Here is a 16251-nt window from a genome sequence, read left to right on the forward strand (position 1 = left end):
ATTGACGTGAACTTTAATTCTATCAATTGCCCCATATACTCAATGGCATTCTTGTGGAGAGTGGAAGGGAGGAGGTGGTGGTGGTGGGTGGGGAGGGGGTGTGGGGGCGGGAATGGGAGGGGAGTGAAATACTTGTGCTTTATTAAGGTGACAGGGATTGAAAATGTTCTTCTTGGAACTGCAGATCTGCCGCTGAATTACATTAATCAAGAGTGCGTCCCTCCGGGCTGGTGGGAGGGGGACGAGGGGAGGCGAGAGAGTGCGTATACCGTACCAGATCCAGGAAAGCTTCTATGTAGAAGTGTGTGCGACCGACTCCCATTTAGTTTGGAGCCAAGTGAGTGATGGGTTTTCACGTGTCAAACACTGGCCTGAACTACCACCCCCACCCCCCCCACCACCAAGCTCACTGCCTGTCACGCGTTGATGTGGCTACTAGTGAGGCTGCCATGTTTTGCTGTGTTGGGAGCCACAGTTGTCTATGAGGCGCATTCTTTCCACCAACGTCTTATTCTCACACCGAACCCATCAGCCTGCAGTTTCCGTTCCTTCCTCCCCTTGACTCGCCCTCGGCTAATCTTCGCTGACAAGGAAGGGTTTGCAGATCGCTGCAGGAGATACTGGCCCCAACCCTTGGGTGGGGGGTCGGGGGGTGGGGAGAGCCGTAAACAGGAATAATCGTTGCATCAATGTGACCACCTCGTGTTCTCACGGCAACACTGAGGAGGCCAGGGTGGTGGGGGGGGGGGGGGGTGGAGGGGGAGTGATGGGAGGGTGGGCTCTGGGGATGGGGGGAAAAGAATGGCCCCAAATCAATTAAAAACCTATGATGGCATTTTCCATTCCTGGCTGCGTAAATCTGACATCCCCCTCCCACTATAGCAGCTGATGGGTACCTGAGAGGAGGTTGGACAGGTTATTATGTATGTGTGTGTGTGTGTGTGGGGGTGGGGGGGTGGGGGGTTCTGTAAGTTCTCCTGCCACAGGCGCTGGTGAATTGATGAAGGTAAAGGTCTCACTGCTGGAACTGCCGTCACTACAAATCACTGTGGGATCTGCACTGGAACGTGAAGCGCATTCGAAGCTAATATTCATCACCAGAGATTCCCTCACTTGCAGAGCTCAGCCTTCACAGTGCAATATACAATACAGCGGCTTTTACATGGGGGGGGGCATCTCAAATGGCTTGGCATTGAGATGGGGGTGGGTGAGAGGGGCGGGTGGAGGGGGTGATGAGATGGAGGTGGGGAGGAGGAGGCGAAACTGCTTTGAGGCGAAGCAACACAGGAATGTGGGACATAGATCAAATCCCAACCATTAGTTGGTTATTCTGCAGACGTACGTTCCTCGCGGAAGAGATTTGATAGAACCTCTCGCCCGGAGGGAAGCTCTTGCTTGGGATGGAATTGTGTCGAGAGAAAGACATCGGACGATTAACTCTTTTGAGTACCAATGATGGATGGAGGAACAGAGCCAGAAGTCGGTTGTCATTCGGGGCGAGGGTGAAATGAGGGGTGGGGGGGTGGGCGGGGGGTTGTGGGGAAGGAGTGAATACATGGATGAATTCTATATGAAAGTTTCATCTATTAATTATTGTTGAAACTCGTTCTCATCCATCTCCATTATTGTCTCTAACCCCCCCACCCCACCCCCCACCCCCACCCCCCCATACAGTGGTACCTTTCACTCCCTCCCACAAACAGGGCTGTGACAAACAGGAAGATTTCCATTAAAACACAGAAGTGAGGCAGATATTTCTCTTCGTCTTTCGTAAACAGAAAATCGATTCCCTTTAGTCAGTGGAACGTCCTACAGCAAGCTTCACCCAGCTGTGCTCACACTCACACACACTCACACACTCACACACACACAGAGACTCTCACACACTCACACACACACAGAGACTCTCACACACTCACACACACACTCACACACACAGAGATTCTCACACACTCACACACAGAGACTCACACACTCACACACACACAGATACTCTCACACACTCACACACACAGAGACTCTCACACACTCACACACACACACAGAGACTCTCACACACTCACACACACACACACAGAGACTCTCACACACTCACACACACACAGACACACACACAGACACACACACACACTCACACACACACAGAGACTCCACACACTCACAACACACACCACACACACACCACACCACACACAGACACACACACAGACACACACAAACACACACACACTCACACACTCACACAGACACACACACACACAGACACTCACACAGACACACACAGAGACACTCACACACACACAGACACACACACACACACACACACAGACTCACACACACACATAGACACACACACAGACACACACACACACAGACACTCACACAGACACACAGAGAGACACACACACACACACACTCTCACACACATAGACACACACACACACACAAAGACACAGACACTCACAGATACACACACACACACACACACAGACTCACAGACACTCACACACAGAGACACACACAGACAGACACACGCACGCACACTCGCAGACACACTCACACAGAGACACTCACACACACACACACACACACAGAGTCACACACACAGATACTCACACAGACACTCACACACACTCACACAGACACACAGACACACAGACACTCACACACACACACAGACGCTCTCTCGCACACACGTCCTTTCAGCAGGTCCCACTCTCAGGTGAGATCCCATTCACAAACTGGACATCAGTGCAAACTAATGGCGCAAAGACTCCGAAAGCAAAACAGGTTCAAACAGCAACACTGCACAGAAGTAAAGGCGGTCCGTACAATTCACATCAACTTAATAGATTAAGTGTTAAAAGACTTCACTTAAAATGTAAAGCACTTTTTCCCGCAATTCCAAGTGATTGCTTTTAGTGAATATTATTCTTTGTACAAAAAACTATTAAATATACAAAAAAGAATAAGTGAACACATCATATCCGGCCGCGTGTTCCAGATCTCACGAACGCATCCTTTCTCAACGTTTCCCTTTGTTTTCCCAATTCTGTGCTTGCCTTCTGGATTGTGTTTTTTTTCTTTTAGAAATGATTTGCAGGTAAAGCTTCGACACTCTACCCCCCCCACCCCCCCTTCCCCCCATTCCCAGCCACCCCCCACCCCACACCCCAACACCTTCACCCCCTGTAATTACTGCATTGTGAGCTGATGTGGAAATGTCACATCCCAATTGGGAATATGTTGAGGCTGAGATCATATGATGATTGTTGGGGAGTGGCAGAGACACGAAGATGGGCAGAGAGAGTGAGAGACAGACAGTGTGAGAGAGAGAGACAGACAGACAGAGAGAGAGAGTGAGAAAGAGAGAGAGAGACAGAAAAAGGGGGAGAGAGAGACTTTGACCACCAGCCAAAGCAGAGGCAGACAGACACACGTACACAAACATATATAGAGTGAGAGACACATACACAGGGACACAGGTGGACACAAACATAGTTACAGAGTGAGGGGACAGGGAGAGGAAAGAGGAGAGGTGGTGGTGGGGATGGGGGCGGTGTGGGAGCTCTGTACCTGAGCCCAGGACACAGTGAGACTCGGTCACAGCCGTCAAATGACAGAGGACATCAAGGCTCTGGAGGGAGGGAGGCTCCTGGTGACAATCAGATTGATCATTCACTGCAATTCACAGGCTCTCTCTCTCTACTTCCGTCTGTCTTTCTCTCCATCTTTCCATCTCTTTGTCCATCTCGTTCTTTCACTCTCTCTCTCTCCATCTCTCGTTCTTTCACTCTCTCTCTCTCTCTCTCCGTCTCTTTTCATCTATCTTCTCTCTCCCCCCCCACCCATTGTTTCGCCCACAAAACAGTCAAAACCGCTTTACAGCGTATCCTGCGAAGAGCTTTGAGACGTCTCGACGACGTGATAAGGCGCTAGATCAAATGCAAGGATTACTGCTATAATTCTCTCTCTCCCTCTAAGGCCTGTGGCGATCGAGAAATAAACTCATATAAAAAAAACGCGTGCGTTGTTGGCAAAGTCGGTGATGCTGAGAAGCTGCTTAAAACGCCCGAGTCTCTGAGTGTCGCCTCCTCTCGGCGCGAGGATGGGTGTTGCTTGGAGCAGGTGAAATGGAAGCCGAGGTTCCTGACAGCTGGGGTGCATTTAGCAGCGAGAGCGGAGAGGGAGAGAGAGAGAGAGAGAAACATGGTGCGGACAGAGGGGAAGGGGGGAACGGGAGAAGACAATGGATGAATAAGATGTGGGGTGGGGGTTGGGGGGGAATGATAGGCAGTGTGTTGCGTTGTGCTGGGTATTAAAGCGAGAGAGTGAGCACAGAGGTGAGTGAGTGCAAGAGCTGGAGATCGCAGCTTAAAAGCAGAAAAAGCCTTCGCTCTGCCCTGTCTCTGCAAATATCCCTCCTCTCCATTGCCATTCCCTCTCTCCCTTCACCCTCGTAGAACCAGGAGATGATGCCGGGAGGAGGGGGGGGGGGGGGGGAGGGGGAGTGGGGGGGTGGGAAACGAGAGAATTCCACCTGGATCGCACATTATATTCTAGGCATTTCTGAGTGGGCAGAATTGGGTCTTAAACCTGAAGCCCATATTAAGGACTTGCGGAACCGAGGCTTCAAAGTGAGGAGGGAGTTTTAAGAATTTGTTCATTATTCTCTGAGTGTCTGAATCGCTGAGAGAATCAGGTAAGTCTAGATTTCTTAAATGCCCCCCCCCCCCCCCCATCCACCTGCACCCACCCACCTGCACCCACCCACCCCCCAAATTCTCAGAAATCGCAGAGAACTGACATCTACTGAAAGAGCAGGGACAGAGCATTGGTTTACTGGACAGGATAGGGTTAAAGAGCCAGGGTGGGTGGGGTGGGGTTTTTTTTTAGAGGTGGGGGGAGGGGAGGGGGAGGGGGGGGTGAAGGGGGCGAACAGACCACAGGGAAGGGGTCGGGGAGGGGGGGCAAAGCAGGGAAGATGAGGAGGAAACAAACAAAATAATTATTGTTAGAATCTTCACTCTGCACCGCCAGTGGTGGGTAATTTGCTGCGAATTGGAGCTTCAGAGAGAGTCGGATCAGGTGCGCCGCGTCGGGGCGGGTGTTGAACGGGGAGAGAGTGGTCTCTTGGCTGCGGTGTGAATTTCAGTGACAGTCAGGACTTGGAGGTTTGTACATAGCTACTCAGGGATGGTGATAGACTGGGTGGTGGGGGGGGGGGGGGGGGGGGTGAGGGGAGAAGTGAGGGGTTGAGAGGTGGGGGTGGGGGGGAAAGAGATGGACAGCGACGACCTTCCTGGTGAAAGGGTATCTTTCCTACGAGGCAGCGCCAAAAACTGCTGCTATTGTTCCTCCGGCTTCCTCTGGTTCTACAAGAAGTGTCCGGGAGGAGCTTTCACAGTCACCCAGAAACCCCCCCCCCCACCCCCCCTCCCCGCACCCCCCTCTCCCCCCCCCCCCCCCACCCCCAACACACCCACTTCCCAATTTCACCCGGTCAAAACTTTGTATCCTTCACCTGGGAATTTCCATGTGTAGGTGGGACGCATGGAATTCTCATTTGGTTTGGAGACCAATGATGGCAATGGTTTCCGCATGTGGCAGACACCCAGCTGACCCCTCCCCTACCCCAAAAAAACTCCGGGGGCTTGAGTAAGCAACTGCCCCCTCCCCCTCCTTTGCCCCGGCTTCTTTGGAAGAATTAAGGCAAGGAAAGGCCACGAACAGGCGGAAACCCTTCACTGCTCTCTCCACTGCTTCATCCTCGGCCCACCGAGGTGCTCATGTCCACAGTTGACACACTCCCGCCATCTAGTGGCGAAGTCTTCCTACTGCAAAGCCAGTCTCCGGTAAGTGTGAACACAGAGTTTATTTTGCGCCGTGTGTAAAGGCAGGTGATACAGCGGGAAATTACAGCTCTTCGTTAGCCGCCAATGAAAAGGGCTAATTGCACAATAAATAAATCCCTTTTATTGATACAAAGCGACTCCTCTCAGCGAGTGGAACCTGAGCCCCCAACTCCGGGGTGGGGTGGTGGAGGGTGGGGGGGTGGGGGTTGGGGGGGGGGTTGCAGAATTACCATACAACAACTCTTTCTCATCAGAGACTGTGATGAAGTCAGTGACCACCCCCCCACCCCACCCTCCGCCAAATCACCATCAGTGACCAGTAAAGTATGTGAGTGCACGTGTGTTTCTGTGCCTATTTATATCAGCGATTATGTGATTATGTACACAACACTTGATATGTATCTGTGACTGTACATATATATATATAAATGACAATATATTATACTGTGTTTGTACGTATGTGTGTCTGTGTAAGAGTGGGTGTATATATATATGTCTGTGTGGCTATATGACTATATATTATGTACGACTGTGTGTGTTTATTGGGTCTCTTCAATGCTGGGCTCCTGGCCCCACCTTCACTGTCAAACAAGTGAGCGGTGTGGAGAGTGTGGATTAACGAGCGACAGAATTGATCCCGATACTGGGTGGGTCTGGGTTGTAATGAGCAGCAGGAGCCATGTGCTGTGGCGGAGTGTGTGGCATGTGGCGTGCGAGGTGCATGTGTGGTTTGTGTATGCGTCGGGGAGTGGGGGGGGGGGGGGGGGGGGCGGGGAGACCACACAGGGTGATGTATAATGGTGTCTCGCAGGTTAGAAGTAAACTACCTGCTGGCTGCCCTGCTGTTGCCTTTGCAGGTTCAGATACTCCTCTCGCTGTTTGTTCATCTTCATCTTGTCTGTGCTTCCGTGCATCGGCTTCAGTTTGGGAGCGGGAGGGATGGCTGTTCGGGTGATGGGGGATGGCATGTTTCCACCCTGGGATATAGAGAGAGAGAGAGAGAAGGGATGGGGGGAAGACAGTGAGATCAGGACAAATCGTAACTTGCATCACAGTCACTGTGTTCAAAGCCGGAGAATCATCAGTACAGTCAGCGCTGACAGCAAAGCCCAACACCAGAGAGAAACAGACAGACAGACACCCAGTTCCACCTCTTGAGACCCACAAATAAATTCTCTCCCCCCCCCCTCCCCCCCCCCGCCGCTCTGTGAGGAGGGAAGATATTTTTCTTAAAACAATAATAATTTGGACTGTTTGTTGGGCTGTTTGTTGGGCACAATTTGGACTGTGCCCAATTGGCTGCCTCGTTTGGTCTGCAAAACATCCAGTGGATTCTGTCAAGCGTTTTGAGACCTCTCGACGATGCGATAGCGCCGCTGTATCGAACACGAGGATTATTTATTCCTAATCTGTTTAAAATCCAAACGACTGTTCCGCCAGTCTCCGACACTGGAGAATTTACTCTTATCCCAATTCCCTCTCCTTTCCTTGTAAGATTTGACGCCAAAGAGTCTAGGTTTTATATCCCAGCCGACGGGGGAAACAAATCTCGCGGCTTAAAAACTCAGCAGAATTTTTAAATCCTCGCCCGTCCTGCGAGAGCAAAACTGGGAAAAAAAACACCCAATTTGGAGCCGCGAAGTCCTTGGGCGTCATGATAATTTGCCAGTCGTTTGGGTTTAAAGGGGCCCGTGGATCATATGAGCAAAAAAAGTGTTATGGGGCAGAACGAGGTGTCCCTTTAAATCCTCACACACCACCACAGATAGGTCCCACAACCGTCCTCCCCCCACCACCCCACTGGAGTATCAATGTCCCTTTAAGAAGTAACTATCACAGCCACAAAAGTTGCGACCAGCTTCATAGAATCATAAGAATCCTGGAATATTACAGCGCAGAAAGAGGCCATTCGGCTCACTGCGTCTGCGCTGGCTCTTTGGAAGAGTTTCCCCGTCAGTCCCACTCCCCCGCTCTTTCCCCAAAACCCCCGCAGCGTTTCCTTTTCGAGTACCTGTCAGATTCCCTTTGGAAAGTTGTTGCTGAATCTGTCATTGAAAAGGTTCATTGGAGGAAACCAGAAAATCCCGATTTCAAAAAAGGATTAGTGAAGCGAGAGAGAGAGAGAGCGAGAGAGAGAGAGAGAGAGAGAGAGAGCGAGAGAGAGACCGAGATCAGACAGAACTGAGATCAGTGACAGATTTTTATTCATCAAACTCTACGAGGGCAGGTACAAGGTTTTAGGAGGAGGATTCAATTAAAAAAGCACTTAAGAAGTAAGGCAGCAAAACTGCCGATTTTGGTGTGCGGTCGACAGGCAAAGGGAGGAACAGAGACAAGGCGTCGGGAGCGAGGAGCCTGAGGGAGGTCACAGCGGAGACGGCGGTCAAAGGGCAGAGGGAGGAGAGCGGAACCTTTGCGTTGCCGGGTGGGATGTGCGGCTTCGGCAGGAGCGGGGGCTTGGTCCTGGAGGTCGGAGACTTCTTCGTGGGGGAGGGGAGAGGCTGGACGTCTGCCGCGGCACTGGCCTGACTCTCTCCCCCCGCTCCAGGCGGACGGTCACTCCCAAACAGCTCGGGGTCATCGACCAGCTGCTCCAGGGACTCGGCAGGCTTCGGCTCGGCCAGGAACCCTTTGGAGAACAAGTACTCGGTGGAGGGGTGTTGGCTGATCTCACTGAGGGTGGATTCCAGCTCGCGGATGGTCTCCTCCAGGCTGTCGAGCCGTCGGTAGGTCTTGTTCTTGATGTCCTCGGTGCGGGGGTAGGTGTTGGCGGTGATCGCTGGGGGCTTCGGGAGCTGCTGGATCTCGTACTTCTTCACGGTGGCTGTCTGCAGTCGCCCCGTCTCCCGGTCCATCTTCTCCTCCTCCTCGTAGATGACAACCTGCAGGGTTTTCTGCCCGGTCCTCGTGCCGCACTGGATGGCCTTGGTCAGCGCGCTGAGCTGCTGCTTGGGGAACCGGATCTTCAGCGGATTGGAGTCTTTCTCCGGGACACACGGTCTGTCCGGGGCGTTGCTGTCCGGCCGTTTCACATCCGCTGTCTCGGGGGATTGAGACCGGTCGGCCCTGGGCTCAGTGAGGCCGAAGCCATCAGCCGCCTCCTCGATGGGAGCTAACGCTGAACCTTGCTGCTCGCCCGGGATGGCAAGTGATCGACAGTAGCCGCTCTCCCCCATTATCGCCTCGAATTCTTCGTCGCATTCCTCGAAAACGGTGGACAGTCTCTTGTAGGCCGTGCAGATGTCCATGGGCTCCGGGAAGATGATTATTATCGGCTTCTTGTCCAGCGAGACGATGGGTCCTTGATTCTGGTCCCGAGGAACGAACTCCACGTCCGGCGACATTCCCTCCTTGTGCGAGGACACGCTCAGGGTCTGCACTCCCTCGCCCTTCGCGCTCACTATCTCCTGGACCTCGCTCCCCGACAGAGCCTGGATCTGGCTCTCGGTGATCATGAAGGCCACGTTCTCCTGGTCCTGCCCGGCCGGTAAGCGAGCCTCAGCCCGAGGGGACGGGGAATCGAGGTCCTCCGAGGAATCAGAGCTGGCGGGTTCACCATCGTCACACGGCTGGGCGGGTTTCGCCCGCGAGCTTTCCTGCTCCACAATAAGCACATGCTCAGAGCTGCTCAGAGGATCGTAGCTCAACTCGAGACCTTCGGGCTGACCCTCACAGGGGACAAACAGGCCTGTGGTTTCTGCGCTCGATTCCTCCTGTTGGCTCCACGCGGTTAAAGAGTCCAATTCAATTGCGGGCACTTCACAGACCTCTGAGGCTCCATCGTCTCCCTGCGCGTCGCTGTCTCCCGTGGCTCCAGGCTGGTGCTCCTCAACATCGGGGGGTTCAGGAGACGAGGATACGGAGGTCCAGGAGGACCGAGGACTCAGCACAACGGCAGGAAGCTGTGCCGAGCCTGGAGACACCGGGGTCTCTATTTCCTACACAAGCAGATGGCAACAACACAGCGAGTGAATGAATAAAAACAGTGAAGCGCAAAGTGACGGTCACTCCCGGAGGTTCACACTGTCCGAGCCGTCAATCCCGGCCTCACAACCTGGTGCACTTGCCGGTTCGTCCGTACCCACCTGTCTGCTCCCTCCGTTCAGGGGTGGGGGGGGGGACTCCGGCCTCCTCCGCGGCCCCCCAACCCCCCCACGCGCGGCCTGGCCCACCCCACCATCGCCGGTCGGGCCTTCAGCCCCTCTGCCCCCCCACGCTTTGGATCTCCTACCCCGCAGCTGGTTACAGATGCAGCGTCTGCTGAGGCGAGAACCCAGAGCAGCTTTGCCCGTCCACCACATGCACACAACAGGGATGTGTCTGACAATGGCTGTCCATCGGTGGCAAGAAATTCTCCCCCTTTCCTCACCCAGGGTCAACTCCAGCCCCCACTGCTGCCCCGGCTGAGATCGGCTCTGTGTGCGGGGGTGGGGGGCAAGCCCCGATTTTACATACAACTTCGAGGCAGTGGACACAAAGGCAATCGGCTGTGGCAGCAACGTGTAAACAGCCCCGAATCTAACTGACTCTACAGCAACGTGAGAGTGTTTGGCAGCTTGTGACGGAGCGGGTAGGTGGGTTAGTGCGGGGGGTTGGGGGGGGGGGGTGGGGTGGGGGGAGTGGAGAGACAGCTCAGGAATTGCAGGACTCCGAGAAGCGACTTCAAAAGCACCGATTGCCGTGCAGTCACTGGGGCTCTGAACCCCAGAGACGTCAGTAACACTGCGCCAAACACTGCGCCAAACCCCCGCCCACCCCCACGCACATACACACACACCCCTCCCCAGGGAGGGAGAGCAAGAGAGAGAGAGAGAGGGAGAGAGAGAGCAGCACCCAGTGTGAGGTTAGTGAGGTCAGTGGAGTGAGAGCAGATCAGGCTGGTTAGAGGGCAGCAGGCAGAGGCTTTACCTTCCGTCCTCTGGCTGGGGTCGCCTCGCGCCTGATATCTGTGACCTGGTCAGTTACGGCCTGTGAGCCTGTGAGAAGCACAGGGTTTCTCTGAAACACCTGGTATATGGGGGTGGGGGTGATGGAGGGGAGCGGGGGGGAGTGAGGGAGAGAGAGAGAGAGAGAGAGAGAGAGAAGGTGTGAAACCAGGGCTGGAACGGTGTGTAAAACAAAATGCTCCAAACATGGGCTGGAGATGAGGGCGGAAACCCCTGACCAGACTGACCTGTGTGTGTGGGTGTGTGTGGGGGTGGGTGTGGGGGGGTGGGGGCTGACATGGCGCTCGCACACACGGCACTGCGTGACTGGCGACAAATACGCTGTGGTTCTTGTTGCTGCATTGCAGGGCAGAGAGTTCCCGAGGTCTGGCTTCCCGCTGATACCGATGAAGATCTTTGTCGAAGGAAGATGGCTGAACTCTGTGGCCGGCGCTGGTGGCTGGGCTTGGGGCTGGGCCCTCGCCCTCTCCTCGCGCCCCCTGTCCCACCCCTGGCGGCCAAGTCTTCATCCACAACGTCCACCTGCTCACAAAGTTTCCCCCAAAACCCTTTGCCTTTCCTTTCAGTCTTGTGAACCTCTCTGTCTATCTCTCTCTCTCTCTCCCTTCATGGCCCCCTCCCCCTTCTCTCTCTCTTTCTCTCTCTCTCTGACCATTAAATAAGAAGCTGCCTTTTGTTTTCTCACTACTCGATGAACACCCCCCCCCACCCCACCCCCAAACCATTGCCTTTGCTGGGACTTGTTCGCAGATGAAAGGCTCCACGTGCTGTTGCGATGGACAAGCAACCAGTGGAGATGTCTCTCAGCCTCAGGGCTCACTGTCTAGACCAGATCTGTCTCTTCAATCAAGAGCTGATTCGAGGCCATTCCTCTCAAACCAATTCGGAGGAAGAACAGATAGCGATGCAAGACCAGCGTCTGGGGGGCAGGGGGCAGGGGCAGGGGGCTGGGGGGTAGACAACCCAACCGGGCCTGGAATTTGTCAGCCGTCCATCATGTTGAGGTTGGATTCCTTGTGGGTTTCGTTCAAGAGTCACAAAGAAAAAAAGCTTGAAAGCTGAGGCTGGACACAAGCAAATCAACACAAACACAGGGTCTCCGTCTCACTCCGGTACCAGGAGACATTCCCCCACGTGGAGAACTCCCAATGTCTCCTGGCCGCAGCCATGTCCACCGACCGGCCAGAGCCCCCACACGCGCGCACACACCCTACCTCCAGCTCGGCCATGATCCTCTCTTCCTCATCCTCGTCATCGCGGACGGCAGAGGCCACGATGGGGGGGGGCGTGGAAGGGGGCTTCACATCCGACACCGTGCGCCGCAGCTTGACGTGTGGTCTCTGGGTCTCTGTGTCATCGGACTCGGCTTTCTGTAACAGGACAGCGGCTGATGGGACGAGGAGCTCCTCAAACATCTCCTGAATACCACCCCCCCAATAGGGGCTAGAAGCTCAACACCGACTGCATTCCGTCTCCTCATCGCCCCCCCACCCCCACAAACCCCACCCACAATTCATCAAAATACACAGCCCCTCCCCCGGAAATCCGATCTCTCTCCCCCTCCAACCCAAAAAAAAATCACCCCCCACGCCCTCCCAGAACCTCCCTCCCCACCCCTCAAAAATCCCCCTCCCGAGAAATCCCCCCCGTCAGGTATCTCCGCCCTCCCCACTCCACCACCGTGTGAGGTGCCCCCGCACCCACCTTCAGGCTGGCCTCCTTCTTGTTGGTGATGATGACCTCTCCGGAGCGGCCGGTGGTCAGGCCGTGAACTGAGGGGAAGCTGCGGCGAGGGGGGGGCGGGGGCGGGGACTTCGATGGCTTCTCTGTTCGGTACTTGTGGACCGTCAGCTCCTCTGCAAAGCAACAACATCCCGTCAGTCAGCAACGACCAGACCCCCCCTCCGCCCTCGGCCCCTCTCCGCCCTCGGCCCCCCTTCGTCCTCGGCCCCCTTAGGTTTCCGCAGGTCAGTAACCCGGCGATCTGGGTCAATTTCTCTCCTGCCCGGATCAACCGGCCATCACCTGCGATTCTCAGTCTAAACCCAAATATCTTTCTCTACATTTCATTTCTCTACCGTTTCCTTTCCTTGTTTAAAAAAGAGAGCGCGCGAGCGAGAGAAAAAGGGAGAGAGCGCAGTGAGAGTGAAATGGGAATGAGTCTTTCCCAACAAGGACTGGCGATTGTCCCCATCGTGTGGGGAGGGAAAGGGAGGAGGTTCCGATACCTGAATGTCGTCTTCCATTGGTTTCAATCTTGGTGGCGGTGGTTTTTTGAACGTGTTGTGGTTTGGCCGGTTTTTGCTCGGTCACCGAGACGCCGGGCGGTTTGGGTTTGTTACCGAACCCCAGATCGGGAATGGCTTTCATCAGCTCGGCCTGAGTCTCCTCCAGAAGCCGGTTAATGTCCTTGTTACTGAACTGGGTCAGGCTGGCCCGCTTCTCCTCCCAGTCCCTCTCAGCCGCCTGCGAGCACAAGGAGGACACTAATTCAGTGAGCGAGTCGTAAACTTATGGACCCGGCTCCCGAGGGAGACAGACGATGGAAGCAGAGAGTGTTGTCTGTTTCAAGAACAAATGAGATAGAAAATAATATCTCGGGATATAGCATATAATATCTTAGGGTACATTTGGGACACGACATGTCAAGCGACTGCCAGGATGGTGGAAGGCGAGCTAGTTGGACCTTGGTCTTTATTTTCTACAAAATTATTTTCTATAACGTAAATTCTTATGTTCTTATGACAGTCTCACATCGCTGGCACTTTGCAATCAGCTGAAACAAATCCTTTCTTTATGGTGACGATTAATCAGACGTCAGCCTGACTGACGGCTGTGAATAACTGGACACAGAGACATGTTTCCATTTGCGCCTACAAAAGAAATCACAGTCTTTACAGTAAAACCCTGCGAGGCTTTGCTTTGAGACGTCTTCCTGACATGAAAGGTAAATTGCAAAGATTATTGTTTTGAAACAGGATCGAGAAAGTGAAGCCCAAACAAAGCTGTCAGACAAACCAAAGCAGCACAGCAAGGAAGCACAGAGCAATTTCGGGACAGACACCGGGAAGTATTTCTTTAACCAGAGAGACATTACTACGGGGACAGGGTTACCAGGAGAGGGGATGAGTCCAGGATGCTGGTGGATCAGGCCTGAGTTGGCAGGGTGGGGTTTACTGGGGCTTAAGCTATCTGGGGAGAGACCTTTGGATGAGATATTAAACCGTGTGCCCTGTTCAGGTGGAAGTAAAAGATCCAGCGGCGCTGTTGGAAAAAAAGAAAGGGAGTTTGTGTCCCTCTCTCCCGGTATCCTGACCGACACATCCCCCAGATCAAAGGGGCTCCTTGGCTGTTCGCGGGACTTTGCAGATGATTTAACAAGTCAATTGTGAAGCCCTGTAGCTTAGTGGTTAAAGCCCTCGCCTCGCGAGCGAGAGCACCTGGGATCGCTTCCCGGGAAGGGCAAAATGTTGGGCAAGCTTCCTCACTGCCCACGCCTCTGCTTACCCAGCAGTAAGTAGGAACCCGGTTGTTATCAAGTGCAACGATTATTATGTCCCGACGAACGGACCGATGGTTTACCTCGACAGAGATGACTCTGTCCGCGCTCCTCTTGTTCGAGGCCATCGCAGTTTCGTCCCCTCGGCTGGCTTGTGCTTGCCCCATCCCGGCCAGGTTTGGGGACCTGGAGGCGTGAGCTGGGGAGGAGTGGGCGAGGTGGGCCCCCGTGCCCGAGGGGTGGGGCTGCCAGGTTTTCGCGGGCGGCGTGTGTAATTCCTGGTAGTTCAGGGGCGGGCTGGTGGGAATTTCGAATTCCGAGCTCCGGGAATCCGAGTTTGTGTGTTTGGGCGACTGGACCGAGGTCTCCTCGCTGCCTCGCATCAGAGCGTCGTTAGTTTGCCTGGAAAGCAAATCCAATGTCAACGTTTAACTGACTCCATCCCCGGGCCCTCTCCCCGGCTCCGAGGCTGCAACTCCGTCACGAGGAGCCGGCAAGGCACACGGGCCGAATGGCCTCCTTCGTGGAGTCCTGTAGGTGTAGCGGTTGGAGCACTCGCCTCGCAGAGACCTGGGTCCGATTCCCGTGCGGGGCAAAACCTCAGGCAAGTTTCCTCACGCCACGTGCCTCTGCCCGCTCCCTCCGCTCAGCGGGCTCCGGCCTGCTCCGGGTCACCTGCCCGACCCGCCCCTACCATCGGCCGCCGGGCTCTCAGCCTCTCTGCCCCCACCCTTTGGAACTCCATCCCACAAACCCTTCGCCTCGCTCCCTCCCTCGCCTCCTTCAAGGTACGACTCAAGACCCTCCGTTTCGACCGAGCCTTCAGCCGCCCTCCTACCCCCTCTGCCCTCCCTCATCCCAACTCTGCCCCCCCGCTTTACCGGGGGGGTAATAAACCCTCAGAAATTCATAATTTGGCCACGACTGTCTGTGGGACGATTTCCTGCCGCATTTCGTCTACAAGATACACATCAATTCACTTTACAATATATGAGGTGAAGCGCTTTGAGACGTCTCAACGACATGATAAGGCGCCATATCAAATGCAAGGATTATTAATATTATATTATTATCTGCTCCTAACCCCAATCCTACGCGTGTCCCCCCCCCCCCCCCCCCCCGCCCCCCCACTCCCATGTGCTCGGCTAACAGAGTTCGGCTGTGTGTCCTCCGACCCCCCTCTAGCGAAGCCTTCAGTCCCTACAACCCTCCACACCTCCCTCCCTCACCTCAATCCCTCCACCTCACGCCCTCTCTATCATCACATCCCACCTGCAAACCCACCTCTTCGACCGCACCTATGGTCACCCCAACCCCCCCCCCATCCCCAAGCTGCCACCCACCCCCCCACCCACCCAAACCCCCGTCCCACCCCCCCACCCGAACTCCATCCCTGTGAAGACGTCGTATAAATACAAATAGTTGTTGTTGTTGTAGATTCCTACATTGGCCGCCACGTCTTGCCCCCAGTCACTCCACCTTACAGTATGTTCTGTGAGGCGCTTTGAGACATCTCGCGGCCGGGATGAGCTGCTGATGTCAAAGTGTGTGTGCACGTGTGTGCGTGTGCTGGGGAGAGCTGACTGTGTGTGTGCGTGTGCTGGGGGAGCTGTGTGTGCACGTGTGTGCGTGTGCTGGGGGGAGCTGACTGTGTGTGTGTGTATGTGCGTCACAGCCCAGTTCCCCAGTCTGCAGAGTAAGATGCGAGTGATTCTCCGGGTCGAGGTCGAGGCCGTCAAGTTCCTGAAGGAGGAGCCGCACAGGTTGGACCTCCTGCTCAAACGCTGCAAGTCCGTCACCGACTCACTGGGCTCACTCAGGAGGTAGGGGTGAAGGGTGGGGGGCATTGGCGGTGGGCGGGGGTGGCGGGGGGGGCTTTGGCGGTGGGGCGGGAGGTGGCGGGGGGTGGCGGGGGGGCTTTGGCGGTGGGGCGGGGGGTGGTAAATAATAA

The 16251-nt window shown here is 54.9% G+C and overlaps 1 protein-coding gene across 3 annotated transcripts; it reads right to left on the minus strand.

The window, feature by feature from the left end:
• Positions 1–4792: 4792 nt before the first annotated feature.
• Positions 4793–14741, minus strand: LOC103185701 (sickle tail protein-like). Of its 3 annotated transcripts, XM_042343279.1 has the most exons (8): positions 14384–14741; positions 13030–13267; positions 12506–12657; positions 12016–12171; positions 10764–10862; positions 8267–9793; positions 6683–6832; positions 4793–4842 (listed from the first exon to the last, which is right to left on the minus strand). In XM_042343279.1, the coding sequence occupies exons 1-8, from the start codon at positions 14681–14683 to the stop codon at positions 4840–4842; spliced, it is 2625 nt and encodes an 874-aa protein (XP_042199213.1). In that variant the 5' UTR covers positions 14684–14741; the 3' UTR covers positions 4793–4839. The 3 variants fall into 3 exon arrangements, with proteins under 3 accessions (XP_042199213.1, XP_042199212.1, XP_042199214.1); XM_042343278.1 differs by lacking the exon at positions 4793–4842 and having other exon boundaries at positions 6627–6832; XM_042343280.1 differs by lacking the exons at positions 4793–4842; positions 10764–10862 and having other exon boundaries at positions 6627–6832.
• Positions 14742–16251: the final 1510 nt, after the last annotated feature.

Source organism: Callorhinchus milii, unplaced genomic scaffold, assembly GCF_018977255.1.
Source record: "Callorhinchus milii isolate IMCB2004 unplaced genomic scaffold, IMCB_Cmil_1.0 Scaffold23, whole genome shotgun sequence".
In the NCBI taxonomy this organism is placed as follows: Eukaryota; Metazoa; Chordata; class Chondrichthyes; order Chimaeriformes; family Callorhinchidae; genus Callorhinchus; species Callorhinchus milii.

Excerpts from the sequence above, each read along its gene's own strand:
- LOC103185701 (XM_042343278.1), bottom strand. The coding sequence starts at position 14,683 with ATGCGAGGCAGCGAGGAGACCTCGGTCCAGTCGCCCAAACACACAAAC. Across the intron at positions 10,863-12,015 it reads GGATCATGGCCGAGCTGGAG|GTGTTTCAGAGAAACCCTGT; the intron begins GTAGGGTGTGTG and ends CCCATATACCAG. Across the intron at positions 9,794-10,763 it reads CCCCAGCCAGAGGACGGAAG|GAAATAGAGACCCCGGTGTC; the intron begins GTAAAGCCTCTG and ends CTGCTTGTGTAG.